General features: G+C 33.3%; 2 protein-coding genes across 2 annotated transcripts; one reads left to right on the top strand and one right to left on the bottom strand.

The window, feature by feature from the left end:
- The first annotated feature begins 13,817 nt into the window (after positions 1 to 13,817).
- Positions 13,818 to 14,797, top strand: LOC133284712 (uncharacterized). Its single transcript, XM_061481785.1, has 2 exons — positions 13,818 to 14,391; positions 14,515 to 14,797. Exons 1-2 carry the CDS (start codon positions 13,870 to 13,872, stop codon positions 14,557 to 14,559), a joined length of 567 nt encoding a protein of 188 aa, XP_061337769.1. The 5' UTR covers positions 13,818 to 13,869; the 3' UTR covers positions 14,560 to 14,797.
- Positions 14,798 to 17,473: 2,676 nt separating this feature from the next.
- On the bottom strand, positions 17,474 to 21,581 carry LOC133284713 (B3 domain-containing protein Os01g0234100-like). The gene is made up of 6 exons (XM_061481786.1): positions 21,423 to 21,581; positions 21,154 to 21,188; positions 20,146 to 20,290; positions 19,845 to 20,051; positions 18,344 to 18,434; positions 17,474 to 18,222 (listed from the first exon to the last, which is right to left on the bottom strand). The coding sequence occupies exons 1-6, from the start codon at positions 21,579 to 21,581 to the stop codon at positions 17,474 to 17,476; spliced, it is 1,386 nt and encodes a 461-aa protein (XP_061337770.1).

The following is a 21,581-nucleotide window of genomic DNA, read 5'->3' as shown; positions in this document are numbered from 1 at the left end:
TTGTAGAGTTTCATATCTCATTGCAAAAAAAAAAAAATATTATAATTTACTAATGCTTTTGTATTTAAAATAATAATAATTTACAAAGCCAATATATACAAAAGATGTTATTTGCATTATAATCATGAAATAAATTTTAGGATTTTTAAAAAACCGAAAACCGATCCAATCCAAACCGAAAAAAATTGGATTGGACGGATTTGAAACAAAATTCAAACTGAGTAAATGATTATATGATCAAACCAAAGAAATTGGATCAGATGATTTTTGCTTCCAAAACCGATCCAATCCAACCGCGAACACCCGTATATATTATGCTAAAAGAGATAAGTCTATTATGTTTTTATCAACAAAGTCATGTTTGATTGAAAAAAAACTAAATATATTATATTTAAAGTAAAACTAAGGTTTTTTACGAGTAAAAATTTAAATTAGAAGAAGATAGATACCGCTAATTATCACCTAGCAAAAAGAAAAATCTGATAATCGAAGCCATATATGGCTAACGTGGGCGGAAGATTCGACTATGTGTAACGCCCATTGGTTAATTCAAGTTTTTATTGGTAAAGGAGAGAGATTGATCATGTTACTAGACGCATATTAATAATGATAATGCTATAAGTGGCGTGATCTATATTAATGGCTTGGGGGTTTCAAAAAAGTAGTAGAAGATCCTAGCGATGGATATGATTTCGTCAATTTCACTGTCACATTCGATGATCCCATACTTTTTTTAAACGTTCTGAAGTTTCTCTCTTGATCGGCCTGCAAATTTTGAGAGAAGAGATCGGTTAACGGAGAATGTCATATTTTTATATATCATTTCAAATTCCTTAGTTCTGACCAAAAATATCCCCTAACAAAATTATTTTATTAGATATGTAAAAAAGCCTATTTTATAATAGAGTATCTAAAATTATCTAAAAATTACATTATTTTCTTAAATTCCTTTATCCAAAATAGTTTATAAGAGTTTAATTTTTTTATAATTAAAAAATTATTAATAAAATGAAGATATATATACTCGAATTATAATTTAAAATTTGTCAACAGTGAGTATAATTAAACTTAATTGCCTAGCATCCTGATCCTTAGTCCTTAGCTCAAGTAGCACCACTAACATACCTTTTGGGATTGTACAAGAAAACGTCCCTTTTTAACAACTTATTTATTGTAGAATCAAATTCAATTGATGTCACTTTATTTTTACTTTGGCCTATCATCTTTCTCTTTATATACTAGTTTTAAATTCCAAAGAAAATGAATAGAAGTAATTTTTCAACCCTCCATCATCTTCTTTCCTTTTTAGGAGACACTTAGGTTCTTGCAAAGTTGCAATAATGGCCAAAATCCGAAACATTGGAGCCTATGAGAACCAACAAGCAGCGCTACAGTACGAAAATCAAAATGGCAATCTTTTAATATTCAAAGAAAGAAATATTTATATGTTTTGAATTTTGTATATCTTGATTTATGCTAAAATATTTTTTTTTTTAAATTTTTATTAATATACACGTATTGATACTTATTTGAAAATAAAAATGGCAATATTTTAATATTCAAAAAAAGAAATATTTATATATTTTGATTTTCTTATATGTTGATCTATGCTAAATTATATTTTTAAAATTTTTTATTAATATACATGTATTAATACTTATTTTCTACTATTTTATTTTTTTCGGTTGTGTATTTGCTATTATTTAATTTGAGACATTCTTGTTTATGATGGCAAAATAATATAATAATATTTTGGATCGGTCACATTCGCATATTCTATTGGGCTAGCCTCTAAGATCTATTAAAGAGGTTATAACCTTGCATCCCTATAGTGAGACTAATATATATCATCACACTAAATTTCACTCCCTTGCATACGTACCTCATGTACAAGGTGAGGATGTTTGCCTCACACTTAGTGGAATTCACAAAGCATAAATGGTTATAATTCTTTCATTCACTTATAATTTGAGAATCTTCTCTACCTATATATATTCATCATTACTATTGAGGATGAATCTTTTATGCACTCATTCTCTAAGCTATTACATTGTCGAAATTCACTCAGAAAACTGCCATACCCTACATTCTCCCATTAATTCTCAAATTACGTGTGAGACTTATTCACAGTGACTCTTCAGTTGAGCTCAGTGGCGGAGCCACTTTGGTGTCAGCAGGTGCCTTGGTATCAGCTCCTTTTCAACAAATTTCACTCATGACCATGACTTTAGGTAGCACCAGTAGCTGAAACTGGCTGCAACTTGGCAGAATGGCAATGGCTAGTTTCCATTCAATACCATGGCTTCATGTATTACCACCGCACCTTCCTCCTTGATGCTTACACACGGATGTTTCTCCCTTTCTTCGTTCCTTCTTCAATCCCAAGCCCCATATGATAAGGTGGTTGAATATGTTTGGACTTATCTCTGCGTTTGTTTAAAGGTTTCCTCTTAAGAGACTCAAAAAGTTTCCAACTTTTGTTTTCTGTGTATATGTTTTTGTGGTGTTAGGTTTGGTAGATTTGTAATAAAAGAAAAAAAAAAATTGACGCCATTGTTACCCAACCATGGGATTAATTTGTGTTTTGTGTACATTGTTGGTGAACTAATCGCACGTAGGGATAAACCCTCTCAATACGATCATTCCATAATGCCAGTACAACTCGAGTGGTGAACCAACAAGTGTCAGGGAGGCACTAGGCCTCTTCAATGACAATGTCGAGACACCCCTATTCCGTAGGTTTAAAGATGAGTCCGGTTATAGAACCCAGAAATGTGTGAAATAAGTGATAGTGATGTGTGTGCAGGGAGCATATCATACATGTATATCCCAAAATAATTAGGACCTCAAGGTTGCAAAAATAGAGACAAAGAAAAATATGTACAAGGCAGGATATATGTCAATTATTGAAGCTATATGCGAACAAAAATAAAATGTGACAAAAATACAATAACAGATGGGTGAAACAAAATAGAATTTTATCAATAATTTGCACAAATAATAAAATAGGCTTGACTCTCTAAAAATAAGTTCCCAGTGGAGTCGCCAGCTGTCGCGACCGTATCGCGACGTGACGGCGAAAGATTTGAAAGTTTGAAAACAATGGAGTCACCACCAAGGTTTATTTGGGAAAACATTGGAAAAACCCTTTTATTTGATAAAACTGGTCTTTGAAATCAGAATTGGATTCGGGAGTCGATTACGAGTAGGGAAAGTATTAGCACCCTACACCGTCCGTTAAAAAAACGGTTACCTTATACTAAATGTGCAAATTATTGATAAGATTTTAAATGTTTATTTCACCCCAAAGAATTGAATTACATTGATTAAAGAAAAAGAAACTAATTTTTGAAAATTTATTTTTGTGCTTGACGGGTGGGTCCCGCTCCGACGTATCGCTCGGTACAATAGGAAACTCAAAGTTACGTCGTTCTGTAGAAAATGTTTATGTGTTGATTGATTTTAAACTTAAGATAATAATTTTGCAGTGACGAAAATAAATAAAAAGGGGTTATAAGATTAACAAAGCATCATGCATAAATTAATCACCCATATAATTTATAAGCTATATAAGAAAATTTCTAATAAAACATGAAAAGCATAAGAAAATTCCTAAAATAAGAACATAAAAATATGTAAAGAAAATATATTCTAAAGAAGGGAGTAAACGGACCAAACTCGAAAATGACCAAAACTTGATGTATGGAGCCAAGTTATGCAGGACCAGCCCAACTCTCCTAAAAGATGATCAAAACCTAGGGTATAGAGCTAAGTTGTGCAGGATCACCCCAAGCCCAAGTATCTTGTGATTTTTTAATTTGATTTTCTCCAATTTTCTGTTTTTAATTTGGTTTTCTCCAATTTTTCTTGTTATCTCTAAAGGAAGGGGTAAAGGTGTTTATATAGGGGGAAGGGAAGAGGGAGAGATGAGAGATAGGTGATGTGGTATATTTTTAGGAATAGGGGTTTTTTCCTCATTTGAACAGCCATTTTACGACCACCATATCTCACACCAGAGGGCTTAGATTGAAAATCCCTCCGGTCATATTGAAGTATCATATGCGAGGAACATGTCGACCAAATTTGAAGAAGATCAGACGGTTCATTTAAGAGAAACGATCCCTGCAATACGGCTGCCCGAAACTGCATCATTTCTAACGAAACTAATAGCCCATCTTGTGAAAATTATATCTGATGCTAGGAAGCTCAGATGAAGTATCCCTCCGGTCAGATTGAAGTATCATATTGGAGGAACATGCTGACCAAATTTGAGGACAATCGGACGGTTCGTTTGAGAGAAACGGTCCTCACCATATGGCTGCTTGTAGTAGAAATTGCCCTGGAAAACTGTTTCGATCTTGAATTTTCTGGGAATGGTACAGGCCTCCAATCAACAAATCCACTGTTGAATATGATGTAAAATGAGTCAAGATCTTACTAAAAAAATTTCAGCTTGATCGGACGGTGGATGAATGAGATATCACAGTCGGAGCAAACCCTACTCATTTCCAAATCATGTTGCAAATCTTTCCAAAATGCCTCTCTTCCCTTTTTTCTTCCCTTTATTCTCTTGGTTATAAACCACAAAATATAGGACAAAAATAAGTGCTAACAACCACGAAGAGTCACAAACCACAAACGAGAGAATCGTTGACAGATAGTTAAAGACCACAGACCACGAAGAAAAAGAGAAGAAAGAGCCAGAGACTAGTGAGACCACAACGAGAACGAAGAAAGAGCCACAGACCGCAGCGAGAAGAGAGGCGGATGGTAAAGAGAGAGACACGATCAAAATGTTTAGGTTTGGTTAAGTTTTTATTAAATGTTATTTTTTTAAAAAAAATTAATTTTATTAATATGTTTTAATTTTTTAAAAATATAATTTTTTAAAAATATTATATTTTTACAAAAATGTCATTTGACTGTGTCGGACAAGGTCAAATTCGCGTGTCGAGAATGTTGACCGCGTGTTGGCGTGTTGGACACGACACTCCCTGTTTTTTAAGGTGTCTATGCTTCCTAGGCTGTAATAGAAGAAGTTCTTATGTGAAAAATAAAATGTTTTAGGTTGCTAAAGCTTGTATGGATGCTAATTCTAACACTCTAGAACTCAAGATGAAATGAGTACCAAAATGTTCTCTTGTATTTCAAATTTATGCAAAATCATTCAAAAGGGTTAAGAGAAAAATGAACCATCAAGGAGAATGTCTCCTAGGCTCAATAGTAGAATTTTCAATCAAAGAAGAAATGTAACTTCAACCAAAGCTTCTCATGTATACAAAGTGGTGCTTGAAAAATTCAAGACTCAAAAAGAGAGGCAATGGGTAAGAAGTATTCATTTGATTACCAAGGGCAAAGCACCAAATGCTTCTACCTCAAATACATATTTTTTTACAAAGTTAATGAACATGAGGCATATCCCTTATAGGCTTTAGGTAATGAATAGAATCATATGTGCTTGATTAAAATGTTGAAATTAGATTTACCATATGATTATATTTATTTTTGTTCATTAATTTGCTCATTTTTACATAGCTGGACTGTTTTGCTTATAATTTGAGCTACAAAAATATTTTTCAAGTGAAACGAGTTTCTATCGAAATCTTATGTAATGGACTTTGAATTTCAATTTTTTCATAATTTTTCATAAATCACACAACTCTCAATAATTACGTAAGTATAATTATTCTATCGTAATGCTTATATGAACCAGCGTATTTTGAATAAACATATCTTCATCTACAAAATTATGATTGTAGATGTGGGGTCTTGAAATTCCTAATACGTACGCACATTTACCTTTGCCCTCAATAAGCGATAAGTTTTATTAAAGTTACATTTTTTTCGGTAAATATTTTTACAATTTTTAAGGTATACAATTAACACACAACGTTGGAGTTGAGTCGCAAATGTAACTCATGGTCACTCTCACTTCGTTGCCACTAAGAAATTTCTTGAAATCCAAAATACAGATCAGTTAGACCCACCCAAGTTTCAACCCAAGGAAAGCAATCATTTTAAAGACTTGTAAGCTAGCATAGTAAATTCGTAATTATAATCTATTATTATTTTTGTTGAATTTCTAGGCCGAGTAGCTTCTCAGGGGCTCAAAGCTTAACTTGTTTTAAGCTAGATTTGGTTTGACTTGTTTAATAAATAGAACGAGTTTAAACTTTAAAAAAAAATTATTTAGTAAATAAGCTCAAGTCTAATTTAACGAGGTTTGGCTTGAAAGCCCGTGAGCTGGCATGATATATTTATAATAAATAATTTATTTTCATGTCCTTGAATCATTAGCCCTACTTTTTTAACCCTATTTTTTTACTATTGTCTATTGATATTCTCTCACTGTTTTACAAACAAGCTCTCTGACTATTGGTCTATCTTTTCCTCCCTCGATCACTCACTTTTTCGCGGCTTTATCCCAACCTTCTACTTAGCGCAACTTTAATAACCAATAACCATCTTTAACTCAACAAGCAACTGACCAAAGTCAGGTAGTTGGTAGATTATCAGTAGATGCCTAACAAACTAATTACATTCCTTTGAAATCCCTTTTAATTGCATTCCTTCTTCTTTACTTTTCTCGATTTATTATATATTATTTACAAATTCCGATGTATTATCGCAAAAAACCAAAAAGAATTGCAAGAAGATATGCTTCTTGCTTTTGCTTTTTGTCTTCCTCAATCATCCACCCTGTAAAATCCGGATTAAAATTATTGAGGCAGTCAAAGGGAGCAACAATTGTTTTTTTCTCTAACGAAGGAATATAGAATTTGATGCATTTATAGTCCTAACATTTAGACGTATGAGAGTTTGGAAAAATATGTTTTATAATTATAAATGAGTCAAGTCAAGTCTTAAATTTTTCATGAACAAGACAAGTCAAGCCTAGAATTTAGTTCGTATCTGGCTAACTCAATATATTTTTTTATAGGCTTGGCTCATTTAAATTAAAATTTGGTTTGTCCCCAGTTATTTACATCCCAATATACAATTAACACACAACGTTAGAGTTGAGTCGCACATACAACTCATGGTCAGTGGTCACTACCACTTCGTCGTCACTACGAAATTTCTTGAAATCCCAAATTAATAGAGTTAGACCCACCCAAGTTTCAACCCAAGGAAAGCAATCATTCTAAAGGGCAGTGTTAACACTTGTAAGCTAGCATAGTAAATTAGTAATCATAATCTATTATTATTTTTCTTGAATTTCTAACATGAACGCTGTTTTCAATAATAACAATTAAGAAATAAAAATAATAATAACATTAGAGAATCACGGCGCACATCTCATAATCTGTTTACAGCTACCCGTGTGAGTTTTGAAATCGAAAGCATATCACTTATCTATTGCGCTTTATTCTATCCATGTACAGTCCGTGTGTATACGGAAGTAGATACAAGAGAAGACTGCACAAGAATCTGCATTTTGGTGAATGTGGTTGACGTATTGTATGGTTTGCTTGCTCCACGCAAATTTTATCTTTTGCAGCTACAATATCGGGAGATTTTTTATTTAACTCGACAGCTTGATTTATTTAATGAATTTATTGGATAAAGTGGATAGGTAATGAAAAATACTATTCTCATTTTATACGAGAATAATTCTTTCATGTTACATAGAGAAGTCACGTGGAGCTCATCATTAAAAAAAAAAAAGAAAAAAAAAAGAATAGATGAGATTTTCGAAGTGAGATAACATGAAATAATTACTTCATATAAAATGAGAATAATATTTCCCATACATAATATAGTATAGTTGTTATGACTTATGATGGCTTTTGCTGCACAGGGTTTCAGTTTTTTATTCATATCCTTATTTAATTCTTTTTCTTTTATTTTTTTCTGCTTAATCAATTATCTTTGGTTACTTCTCTCACTGTCCATTCGCTTTTTTCACATGTCCTCTCTTCCCTTCCCACTCTCCCAACCAAGTATATTATTGTATTACTAGGAATTAACTTATGGAACCAATGTTTGCCAAGCAGAAAACAAGTGTACATTAATTTCGAATGCATGGCATGTTGAAAATAATTAAAAATATGTGGCATGTGTACTTTGGTGATAGGAAAAATTACTGTAGTTTTGTTGGTGAAGGCATGGTTGGTGACTAGTGTGTTTCCAGGTTGATGATGGAAACAAGTGGTAACCGATTGGAAGAATTGCTGAAAGGAGCATTTGAATTCAATTTCGGGTTAGTTTTCTAATTTCCCTTTTGATTAAATGACACTTTCAAAGATATTACCACTATAATATAAAATGTAAATATCTTATGAGTAGTGTGATATATATATTTTTTTTCAGTAAATGAGTAGTGTGATATTTAAAAGTAATAACGATATGTTTACCACAAAAAAAAAGTGATAACGATAGTAGTTAAATTTAACATTGTATTAAATTATACAAAAAATCTGTTTAAAAAAGTGTCACAAAATAGTGATTGAGTTTTTATTTTTATTTAAAAGTTTTTAAGTTTGATTTCAATGGTGGGGAGGGAGCTTTCCCATTTGTATAATCCTTTAAAATTGAGCATTATTTTTTATTCTTTGGTGATATGTTTAAGGCTCGTCCTCCTTCAAAATTTATACATTTCTTTTTCTTTTTTCATATAAATAGTTATAAATTTAGAGAAGAAATTTAAATTATAATTTTTCCCTCCTTTAAAAAACTTCTTGACTCCGCCATTTTGATTACTCTTACTAGTAAGGGTGTGGGCATGGTTCTTTTTAATTGAATCGAATCGAATCGAAAATGTGATTTGCATCGAGCAAACCAAACTGGTTTCAAAAAGTGATTCAGTTCTTGAACTGATTTGAATTCGATGATTTAATTCTTAAATTAGTTCGAGAAAATATGATGCGATTCGGTTCGGTTTATAGTTCAGTTCAATTCATTTGATTTTTTCATACTCCTAAAAAATGGACCCAACCAAGTTGGTAAAGTGATTTGTTGAACCAATTTTAAAAAGCGATTCAATTTTTGAACTGGTTTAAAGAAAATAATTTAATTCTTAGACTAATTTTAAAAAGGGAAAACATTTTCTCATTTTAAAGGAGAAAATTTTTCTCATGTTAGTGACTCATAATATAAGTGGGGTCTACAAAATAGCGGAGAAAAAAAAAATTTCAAAATAGGACCCACTTATACTATGAGTCACTAATATGAGAAAATTTTTCTCTTTTAAAAGGAGAAAATTTTTCCCTTTTAAAAAATATGATTTTTTCTCGATCCCTCTTGCTAGGTGCTACTACTTCTTGCTAGCAATCCCTCTTGTTAGGTGCTGCTGCTTTCTACTAGCTATCCTCTTGTTAAGTGATTGTAAGTACCAATAAACGTCGTTGAGACTTTTGGTATATGAACTTAAAATAGTATAGCCTCCCATTCCACTAACTTAATCTCACATGAAAATGAAAAAAGGTTATTGTCAATTTTAATACTTTGACACGTTTAGGCCTGCTACTACCAGAATCACCCTATTATTATTTAAGGCATAACCAGCTACAGTAGAGACTGATTATATTTTCCTGATTTTATACCCCTCCTTTTCTAGTTTTATTGAGGGGAAGGGGACTTGTTTTAGCTGCTGGATTATGCTTATAAGTAACCTTGCACCACAAGGTATGCAGTATTTGACAATGACAGGAGTAACAGGACCAACCAAAAGGAAAATAAAAAATTCAAGAATCTTTTATTAAGTTTATATTTGCAAGATATATTTACATATAGTTGAACAAGGAAAGTGACAATACTTTAAAATAGGGAAATATTGAGCCACTGCAAGAAAGGCATGACAGAAGATGGCAATAGTGGTGTTGGACATGTGTTCGATTCTCGCTGAATGCATTTTTGGGGAGGGGGCTGAACCTTTAGCCATCACTGACCCCCGCACTCCGGATTAGTCCCATAGCCGGCTCAAAGAGTCGAAGCTTGTGGGGATACCGGAGGGAGCTAACTCGCCTCAAAGAGGTAATTAGGGTTGAGTAACTCAAAAAAAAAATAAAAAAAAATGGCAATAGTAAATTTGAGACTATGCCAAATTGCAAATAACTGGATTCAGCCCCAGGTTTCCTGTGAACTTCAGGTTAACAAACACCCACCTCTTGTTGTAGGGATTTTGAGGGTAGGGTCAATCTCACAATTATAACTGAGAGAAGGAAAGTGAAAGAGAAGAAAATAAGAGAAAACTCCAAATCCATTATAGACAAACTTGATGGCAGAAACGTTAGTTCATAAGATTATAAAAATTTCACCCAACTTCTTGATAACCATAAATGTTAGTCATAGTAGTCCTTAAGCACCGGATATATTAGTCCAACTAATATGACCAACATTTGTGATTTTTAAGGAACAGGACAGGATGGATTTTTGTATTATCAGTGACTAATGTATAAAAGGAACAAGAGTTAGCCCAGTTCATGCTCTGCAATTCATGATGGAGATTGTGTTTTGTGACTAAAAAGAAACTCGTTGTGAGCCTTATGTGTGGAACACAAAGTGAGAGAATCAGAGAAGAACCTAATTTGTGGCATGCAATTAAGTGGTGCAAGCCAAAAGTGATGACAATTAATCAAAAGATTCAGGAAGCTTGACTTGGAAATGATAGCTGAAAGACAGAAAGAGGCTCTCCACAGCTTGAAGACTTTTGGAAGATATAGATTTTCCCAAAAAAAGTTAGATTTCTATAAGGAAACTTCTTAGAAGGATCATAGACATTTGTATAATATTTATACAACTTTTTTCCAGTTGCGAGTTTAATTTGCACTTGGCTACATTATCTTGCAATTAAGAGTAATTGCCTAATTGGTTAAACAAAGGAAGGAAATCACCCCTCTCCAGGAGAGAAAGAGAAAGAGAAGAAACACTCTATAAAATTGGGTAAGTTTTTTCTCCCTTCCTCAAATTAGTCTCAATTATCACTGCAGCCAAACAATGAAGTTAGAGAATTAACTAGCTCATTTCTCTTCTGATCTGACATTGGAAAATGAGCACTAACATTAAATACAAGTGCTAATATGAAATTTTAACTTAGCTTTGGATAGTATCACAGCCAATAAGATGCAAGTTATTGTTAACAGGATGGGAGACCAAGACCTGGATGCATCTACTCAGGCCAATTCCAACGGCCTTTTACTCTACAAGAATTTGCTGATAGTGTTTGACTGAAGCATGTTCAAAGGCCATCATTTGTGGGAATCGACCACGTGTCATAACCTCATTAGGCTAGCCACTTGGAAAGGACTCAACCACGTGAGTGACAACCATGTCCTTCAGCTTCAAGTTAAGAATATTTTTGAACCCTGCCACCGTCTATCTAGTCCTTCTATATTGAATCAGTTTCAGTGTTTTTGGAAAAGCTTAAAATTTCATTCCTAACAAATCATTAATTATATCAAAATAAAATTATACAAAATTATATACTACTGAAAAATTCAAGTTTTCAAACTAAAATAAATTTTAAAACTCATAGAAAGTTAAAATAGATTAATAGACAATAAAAAAACTACAACAAAATATTTTGCTATCAATAACATTCAAAATCTAAGTTTACAAAAAAAAAGAATCTAAGCCATCATCTTTCAAAAATAATAATTATATAATATATTGGATCGGTCTTCACCAACCAAATCAAAAAACCGATCAAATCCAATTAAAATATGTTAATTTTTTTTTTCAGTTTTTTATTTTTCGATTATCAATTTTTTGATTTGATTACCACGGTTTGAATTGGTTAAAAACCCTAATCCTTCCCTGCGTGTTACTAGGCTTTCTTGTTCTTCGAGTAGTTATAAACAATGGTCCAAGAGGACCAAGACTATGAAATCACAGGTCAAGTTACACAATTGCAAATAATTAGTAGTAACAATGTATGATTAAAAATAAATTGATTTGTGGAGGCTGCAATTTTTTCCTACCTATGATTGGCAAAAACACAAGGTGGGGTACAAAGCCACTTAGTCGCTCCCAGGGAAACTTTACATTATAAAGATACAAACATTAGTATGAGTTGGTTAAGGCCATAGTTGTCTAGCTTAGGAAGTGAAGGGTTATGCGCGAGGCCACGTGAGGAGGGAGTCAATTGGAACAGTGAAACAGATTCAAAGGCCTCATTATGAGTTATGACCAGTTAATGAGAGCACACCATTTTTTATGTGGACAATATACATGACTTGAACTTTAACTTAACCATGTTAGTGGCTCCAATTAGCAAATTTATTAATCCATCTTTTCAATTTTTCTTTTATCAGTAAATTCAGTGCAAACTGCTAACATTATGTGCCACATATTCAATTTAATTTCCTTTTAAGTTAGAATAAAATTTCCTATCAAATTGAAAGGCAATCCCGGGTCACGTGGTCACTTTGATTTGTCAGTAGCGCCAGCTCATTACGTGCCTCGTTAATTTTGGAGTCAAAGCTTGGTCAATTAGCATAGCTGTCCATGCATGCTAGCTGTAACTGTGCCACTGTGACTCTGTGTCACTGTGCTGTGAGGCCTTAAAACTTAGCTCAAAACATTTAACCTTTTACAACCCAGTACCTCATTCCTTTAAATGTCACTGCTGTTGCTTTCTTTACCACAAATGGTAACTGTTTCCAACTTACCATCTCTAAAACCTGCCTACTTGACCTTTCACTTTTAACACACACATTTAATTTTTGACCATTCAATCTCTACCCTCTTTTCTTTTGTGCTATGACAATTTTAACTGCTTTTTTTTTTTTTTTTTTTTTTTTTTTTTTCAGAAAGACTCATTTATCAGTTCATTTATTACTCTATTAGTTTGATTTGAATCGAATAAAATCTTTCCCTACCAAACTTTAAGAAAGATTAGTTTTCCACCTCCCTATTATGATCAGCTGATACGAAGAGAACAATAGACATGTTAAAAATATTTGTTCAGGCATAAACCGCCACCAACTCGCCAATAAAACCATTGAACCATAGGAATTATATTATCCAAATTGTTCATGTAAAAAATAATAATAACAATAATAATAAAAAATATTTGCTTATGCATTGGATGTTGAGATGACATGGTAAAAAGTGCAAGTTCATAGAATCTTCCCAAAACTTTGTTTATCATTTAATGAACATGAAGCAGAATGGATTGGCCTAAAAAGGCAAACTTTGCATCAGTTATCCGTAGGGTAAAAGAAAGAAAAGAAAATGGCCTTTCCTGGCAGTTTCAGCGGGTTCACTACTTCACTCTAGTCCAAGGGGCGAGCTGTGCAAGTCATGAGACACTACATATATATCTTGAAGATTAACCATCATTAAATTCCAAAATAGCAAGTCATGACAAAATAGAAGAAGTAACTTTAAATTAATCTTGATTTAAATTAAGTAAATATATATATAAAGAGACCAAATCAATTTATATTAATATAAGAATAATAAATTTTATATTTAACTTTAGTTATTAGTTTACATCTATCTAATGACAATAATTGATTAAAATATTTTTGTTAATTAATTATTAATTTTCAATAATTTTTGTCTATTAAATGACAATAATTGATTGGGATATTTTTATTAATTAATTATTAATTTTTAATAAATTATAATTATCATATATACGAAAATGAACGAATAAGATTGAGTATAATATTTATTTTTTTATACCAATGTAAGAAGATGTTGCCCTCCTATAATATTTAGAGAAGGATGAAAGGAATACAAATAAAAAATGAAACCCTGAGTTGATATGTATAAATACAAAGAACTACGGAGTGTGGGGTGTAACAGTGTGTGAGGGAGGGAGGGAGGGTCCCAAGTAGAATTTAATAGGTTCTTGTTTCTGCTCCTCACAAAAACCATTTTTTATTTTTCCTTATAATTTCCATGTTGTTCTGAAAGCTCATGGCATGCTTAGACATGTACAACTCCGAGCACAAGGGTCATCATCATCATCATCATAATAATCATAATAATAGTCATCATCACTGTGTTCCAATGAGTCCCAGAATCTCTTTCTCAAACGATTTTGTGGATGTTCAGCAAGCCACAAAGCAAGAACGAAGTTCCAGATCAGAAGCACCAGTGTCCTCAGACTTCGAGTTTTCTACCACAAACCACTCCATGATGAGTGCTGATGAGCTTTTCTTCAAGGGAAGGTTGTTACCCTTCAAGGATAACTGCATCAACCAGGTTCAGAGAGCCACCACCACTCTCAGGGAAGAGCTCCTCGTAGGTGATGATGATGAGTACCAAGGTTTTTCCCTAAGGCCACCTAAAGGGTCTTCCACAAAGTGGAAAGGGTTTCTGGGTCTCAGAAAAAGTCACGTTGGTTCTAAAAAGGTTGACAAGATTGAAGGTTCTTCAGTTGAAGCAAGAAGGTCAGGGTTGGTCAATGAGACAGCTAGGCTTCATATGACTTCACAGGTTAAGTTTTGATTTTATTTTATTTTCATATTTTTTAAATCACTTGATGCTTGTCTTATTCTTTCTTTTTTTTTGATTGATTATAATTAATTATGCGTCTTTTTTTATTTGGGTATGTTACAGGATGAAGGAGGGTCAAGTTGCATGGATGTTGAGATTGAGATGTAGAGTTGTGGCTGAAGAAGGTATTGAATTTGTAGAGGAATGGGCCAAATTTTTTTTGACCATCTTGTTTTCTTCCACTTTAGAGAACGATAGGCTCATTTTCTTTTTTAACTTTTTTCCCGCATCTTTTTTGTGTTTTTTCTCAACTTCAGCGGGTTCGGATAAATCAAGGAAGTGAATTTATGTTTTAGGTTTTTGCTTGTCAACTTTGATTCTCTTATTTCTATTGATCCCTCTAGGAATTAGGATTTGACTGTTTATTGTAAAAATTATTTGCAGTTGAATGAAAAGGACAAAAAATCAGGTCTTCTACCTTCACATTTTAGTGTCAGTTCTTCCTAATCCTATTTCACTCTCGGCTTTGGACTTCTATGTTATGTTATCCTTCCTCGTCTATCATCTTCAGATCCCTTGGAGAGAAAGATTTATCTTTTCTTATTTTTTATTTTATTTATAGTAAATATTACTAATTTTTTTTTTTTTGATAACATAAATATTACTAATTTTTCTTCAATATAAAGATTGAATTTTGAAAGGCCTATTCATTGAATTTTTATCTTGAATTCTTGAATATTATGTGATAGGGGGGATTGTGAATTTTTCTTCTTACATGATGACATTGGCCTTGTCAAACCTTATTGTGTGGCATCCAGTGATCCAACTACTTTTTCCTTGCTATGTACCTATATTTTATTTACCTACGATGAGTGTTGCCATAACCCTTAACCAAAATTTTCATCCAATTCACCATAACTTCCCGAACTTAGTTTTTGTGACTTTTTTTTTTTTTTTTTTTTGATAACATTTTTTTTTTTTTTTTTTTTTTTGCACTTCTGTGTACTAGAAGTGCATGGTTAACTGGATTAAAAAATAAATAAATTATTTTTAAGTACGACAAAGAAAGAGGAAGACAAAGCCCAATCCCAACAAAAAGAGTCATTTGTCATGTCCACTAGCAGCAGAATAGTAGCCATCCCCAGTTGAGTTAGTGCTTTTGGGTCTTACTACCCTGTTCCCAATTCTTAAGATAAAACCTATGAGCCATGAGCAACGTTTACGGTCCACGTGCACCTAATCATGGTGGCAATGTTGATGGGGTTGTATGTGTGTTAGCTTGGTCATAATTTCATGAAGGACTAAGACATAAATTTAAATAAATGTAGGACTATAATTAAATATAACAATGGATAATTAAATATAACAATGGACATTATTTAAAATTGAATAATCTTACTTATACCAAAATTAAGGAAACACCCATACACTTTGTTGGAATCGGCACAATCACACAACACAAATGCAAATTGAAAAGAGAAAAGGAAGAAAAGTGAAACAACGATTCACTCTTATTCATTCAATATGAGTTATGTCTGACAATATGTATTATATTCTCCTTATTGATATTCGTTAAAAATTCTAACAGTGACTATTCATAGGTCCAAATCTAAATTACTAAGAAACAAAAAATACAATAAGTCAGCCCATAATAATAACATGCTAACAAGAATCATAATTTAAATACGAAATATGAATCATACTCCACGTTCACCTTACACAATATGCTGCACCGTAAAAGCCACCATGGGCTATGTAATAGAAAGGCTACTATGTTCCTCGTGGTGAATTCAGTTGAGTTTTTTCCTCTTTTTGTTCCCCAACAATTTAAGGTGTAAATAAGAAAATTATTAGTAGATAAATGAAGAGAAAAGTGTTTATCATTTTAAATGACATAACACTCTGTCCTTTTAAGAGAGAGACAGACATAGAAAAAAAAAATTATTTAAATTTTAAATTAAAAAATAACCTCACACTTTCTCTCTCCCATGATTTTCTTTTTTTGTGTCTGTCTCTCTCTTCTAAAATGACATAATTTATATCATTTAAAATGACAAACACTAAACCCCGTAAATGAATCAATATTAACGTCAACAATACTTTTATCTTTGGGATAATAGGAAACCAACCCATATGAATGTAAAATTAACAGGTTAAGTCTTTGGTTGGGCCATAACTAAAAAACCAAAGCAAACTTTGACACGCGATAATAAAAGCAAAGTCCAGTTTTATTTTAACCGTTGCAAATTTGCAATGTTTCTTTGTGTAATATCATTTTGACCCATTGGAAATAATTATATTTGGGGTTTGTCCTCAAAATTCATGGCTTACTTACAATCTTACGTAGCCCTAATCACCAGAAAGTGGCGTATCTGCAGTGTCAGCAAACGAAGTACTCCAGAAAACAGGTTCATGGCTAACATGTCTAACTCTAAGATTCACCAAGTTAACCTGTTGTGTCACTAGCCAGTCATTATTTTACACTGTTAAACTAATCTATACACCCGCAATTTTTCCACCTAGGCCTTGGCCCTCATGCCACAAGTGGTACAAAAAATTCTCCAAATTATAAAATCATAGGAGCCACTCTCGATGTATAAAAATACTATGACCAGAAGCAATACATTGATTTTAATATAAAACAGTTCAGACTTTAAAGACAACCCCTTTTATGCACCAATGTTTAAACATAGAAATGCAATCTCCCCGTCACTAGAATTCGATAAATAGTTGAGAAACATCATGACCTGAATTTAATTGAGTTTGTTGAAGTGAAGTGAAAACTTTTACCAAATGTAAGCACATTCTTACCTTTAGAGTTGTGTTCTGTTCCAAATGTTTCATTATAATATTACTTATTCTTGGGAGAGGCTAAGCCCAAGTAGAATGACCTTTAACCAACCATACAAAAATTAATGGCTATGCTAATTGCCACACATATCACTGCTCATATACAGGATGTACATATCTGAGTTGAAGCACATTTTCTAGCCAGTTTTAAGTTGCATATCTTATGTTTAACCAAGAAACACACGAGTCAATATACATACATAGATACGTACATTCTCACAGAGAGAAATTTTCACCAAAGAGAAGTGACCTCTTTCTGAAACTTGAGCTGATAGCTTTCTGCTTTGCACCTCAAGCTCTCAAGATAAGCACCAAAACCATTACAGGCTCCCTTCAATTCTTCAAGCTTAGTTTCCATGTTCTTTATTTCATCATCAGCTCGACTATGTTCACTTCTATATGCCAAGTATCTTTTGGTCTCTGAGGCATCATCTGTTTCATAAGCAATGCTTACAAGCCGGCGCAATCTTATTCTTAAAAATTCAACATTCATGCCCAAATGCTCAAAAGCAAGCAAAGTTTTATCCCAACTAGCAAATTCAACACGTGGGGTAGATATCACACTAATTTTTATGGCATCAGCAATGTTGACAGTTTCAGATATAATTCCAGCAATCAGCTTATAGTTCAAGCCCTTGATGAGATTGTCATGAAGAAAAGCATGCTGACTGTAGCAGAGCTTGTAGTACTTGTTTCGAACTTCAGTTGAGAGTTCAGCATCTATTAGCATTCCATCGACTATGATGCTAAAATCTTCAAAACGTTTTACATTTTTGAATTCAAGCATTTTAAAGCCCTCCAGTACTTCTGAGAGAGCTTCCTCGCTATCATTTTCTGATTGTTCTGCAGACTGCCTAGGCGTAGGCCCTAATCTTGGCACACCGGTTTTCTTTTTCTTTTGGATGTCTTGAGGGACAGGTTTACCATGTTTTCTCTTTGAGCTATTACATGCTACTGAATTAGTATTTGCATTATCTTTGCCTGAGAACATGAAAGAGTAAAACAAAGAATGTTAGTATACTACACCAAGAATGCATAAATCCTTGTTGATTCATGATTGATACAATATAAGAAACTAAAAGGGTAGAGAAACAAGTCTTGCCTCCCACTTTTTGTTTTATGTTACTGTCTAGATTCAGAAGGGAAAGGGCCCCATCTAGTTCCCTCGAATTATTAGCTCTTATTATACAAACCTGAAAAAGAAGCATATCAATAAGTGGTGAGTCTATAGAGAGAAAGAGAGAGAAATCATTCTTTAAAGAAAAACATTTCTTGGGCATAATCATGGACCCAGAACATTCTTTAACAGAGGACCAGAGGAATGGCCTTCACAATCAGGGCATGATACCCATTTTAGCAGTTCCAACTTTGCTTGATGGCAATTAAGTGTCATCATTGCGCCACCATATGACTTCCTAAAGTTTGCTTTAGATACAAGTGTTAGCTCCGTAAAATCATAAGAATAAGACAGACAGAAGCACACCAGTCACTAGAAGATAACAATTTGCTGTCTGTCCACAAACTCCTCCTTGTCAAGGTCATAAGAACAATAGAAATAAAAGTCCCAGAGGCATACCAAATCACTGCCTTTTCACACTTTTGTAAATTACTAGTCTTGCAAGCACCAAAGGCTCCCAAACATTTGCAGGAGGTTAATCAAATTGCATGGATCACCACCTACTTAACCTCACATCTCTTGCTTTGGGATAGCTTATATTTTTCCTATTTTGACAAAGATCCCTTCCGGAAATTTTTTGTTCCTATGCATTGATAACCTCCATCTGCATTAAGTCCTGACTCACTTTTAATGTAAAATGGGGCAAAAGATACTCTTGGATCTACCCTTGAACCATAACTAAAGAGGGCAAGCGAGAAAGAGAGATCAAACCCTGCATATCAGTCTGTGACTCATGATGGATAGCTGATATGACTTGTATAAGGAGGTAAAGAATATTCCTTCGAAAATATACTCAGTTAGTTGGAAGATGGTTAGTTAGTTAGGGGGATTGGTTCTGTTTGTATAAAAAGGGGGTGTGTTCTTACTATTGGAGTGTGTTTTAGTATTTTCTGAATATCGGCTGAGAGTGCTTAGTTAGAAGGGGAGTGCCCTTTGGCAAGAGAAGTGTCTCTTGTGTGTTGATTTGTTTCTTTTCTCATCAATAAACAGATCCCATTTTCTTCCATTTCCATTTTTTCTTTTCATTTCCATCTTTAAGGAATTCAGAACCATAACAATAGTACTATAAGGATATACTAATGCCCCAGTTCATTGTCTTTCATTATCTGAATATAATCTTTAGAACCCAAAGTAAATATCTCGTCAATAACATTAACCTCCCTCATTTCAGGATTAGTATTTGATCAATAATAATATGATCAATTATCAGTAATTTTAGATTTGCAATTATGATTAGTATCTATTATAGTGACATGAATGCAACAAAACAGAAAGTAAGCATACTACAGAAGCGTTAGTGAACAGTGACATACATGCTATTGTTAACCTTTTTTCTTTGCAACATAGTCCTTATATTGTCAATGAAAAAGAATTACCATTAGAACTAACAAAAGAACATTCAAATAAAAAAATTCCAAACCACTACCTTAAATTTGGTAGGTTCAACTAATTGGAAGACCACCACATCACCCTCCTGCAATTTGTGCACAGCAGAAAACTGTCTCCAACCAGCACTCAATCCTGTCTTACAAGCAATGTATTTCGTTTTGTATTCTTTACCAGATTCATCTTCCAAAGTGATTGTTGTATCCTTATCCGGTAAGTGTCTTCTACAGAACGCTACAGGCAGCCCCTATAAAAAGAAATTAGAAGACATGGCTCTAAAAAATAATGCAACTTGGTTTCTTAAATGAAACATTTTTACTTCGGTCTATTAAAATGATTACCATCCAAAAACAACTAGCAACATGTGATCTGACTAAGGACTTCACAAAACTAGGGAATTCCGATTCCAAATTTGACTGCATCTCCTCTGCTCGAATCAATGCTGCACCGTGAGAGGATGTTCCATCTGTTGCAACCTTAATGGAGCTGCAAGCAAAGACCATGTCCCAAATTAACCATTAGTTACTTAAAAAAGAGGAGGGATTTATTAACTAAGTAACACTTAACATAATCTACTAACCTTGCAAACTTCTGTGCCTCACCAGATGTTGCCTGTAGAAGCATTTGTAGAATTGCCAAACACTTGTACTTTAGTTTACAATGAATTGTGCGATTTAATTCATATGGTTATTCTTGTAAAGTACAACAAATTGGTCACTTCAAAAAAACATTGGAGCTCAGCCAGAAAATAAGATTAAAAAGTGTCTAATAATTGTGCGGAGTAATGTGTTAAATAGTTAGGGTTAGTTGAGCACTTGAAAAAATCAGGAAAAATAGGAGTGCCAAGGAAAATATATCGTAGGAGCAGGTTGCGCACTCAGTGAAGAGTGATTGATTTAGAATCAAACAGAACACTTCAGTAATGTCAAAACTTAGGTCTAAAGAGAAACTATCCCTGTGATAATAACATATTTAGATTATTATTTTCTGTTAACATTTCGAGTTTTTTTTCCATCACAATAGCCTGAAGACAGCAAGAATACTTCTCTAGTATTTTCCCATGCATCATCATAACTTAAGGTTTGTCATCTATAGTGTCTTCTAATACAAACTCACTCACTCCATTACAGGCAACAAAAACCATTTTACTTGTCAAAATTCTTGGCTTAGTGTTTACTGTTTAGAGAGCTTTCCCCATTTTGCTATCACCACAAACTATCAAGGGCAGGAAAATTACAAGAATTTAAAGAAAGCGTATCTTACAAGTTCATCATCAAATCCAACAGCAAGAAAAAAAAAAAAAAAAAAACCATCAAAATCTTACTTGCTTCATTTGACTGTTCAAGAGCTTGTTTTTATTCTCCACCGCCTTGTTTTGTTTATCCTGCAAAAAATGCAACATAGCCACAAACCATCATTATTAACTCGGAAAAAGGAGACCCAAAAAGAAGCGCCAGAACCAAAGGAATCTCATGTTAGCTTGGTCCTGGCATTATCCTGGTCATAAAACTATAAAAAGCCAAGAAAATAATAAAAATTGAAGATACATAAAAATGCAAACTTTGACACATTTTGTGAAATTTGAGGGAATATAGAAAGAGAAGAGAGAAAGGAAAACCATGGTTAAAGGAGACTTCTTAGACAAGTGGGCAAGAGGTACATCCTCGTTCAGTTCCTCCCCATGAAATGCCACAGTTACAGCTTGATCATTTTGTGGAAGCTCCACCACCTCCTTCTTAGCCACCCTATCCCTGTTCTTTTCATCAACCAACACCAT

Source organism: Gastrolobium bilobum, unplaced genomic scaffold, assembly GCF_033153095.1.
Source record: "Gastrolobium bilobum isolate Gb01-03AN ecotype WA unplaced genomic scaffold, APGP_CSIRO_Gbil_v1 utg18249, whole genome shotgun sequence".
In the NCBI taxonomy this organism is placed as follows: Eukaryota; Viridiplantae; Streptophyta; class Magnoliopsida; order Fabales; family Fabaceae; genus Gastrolobium; species Gastrolobium bilobum.
This window is presented reverse-complemented; position numbering and strand designations above follow the sequence as displayed.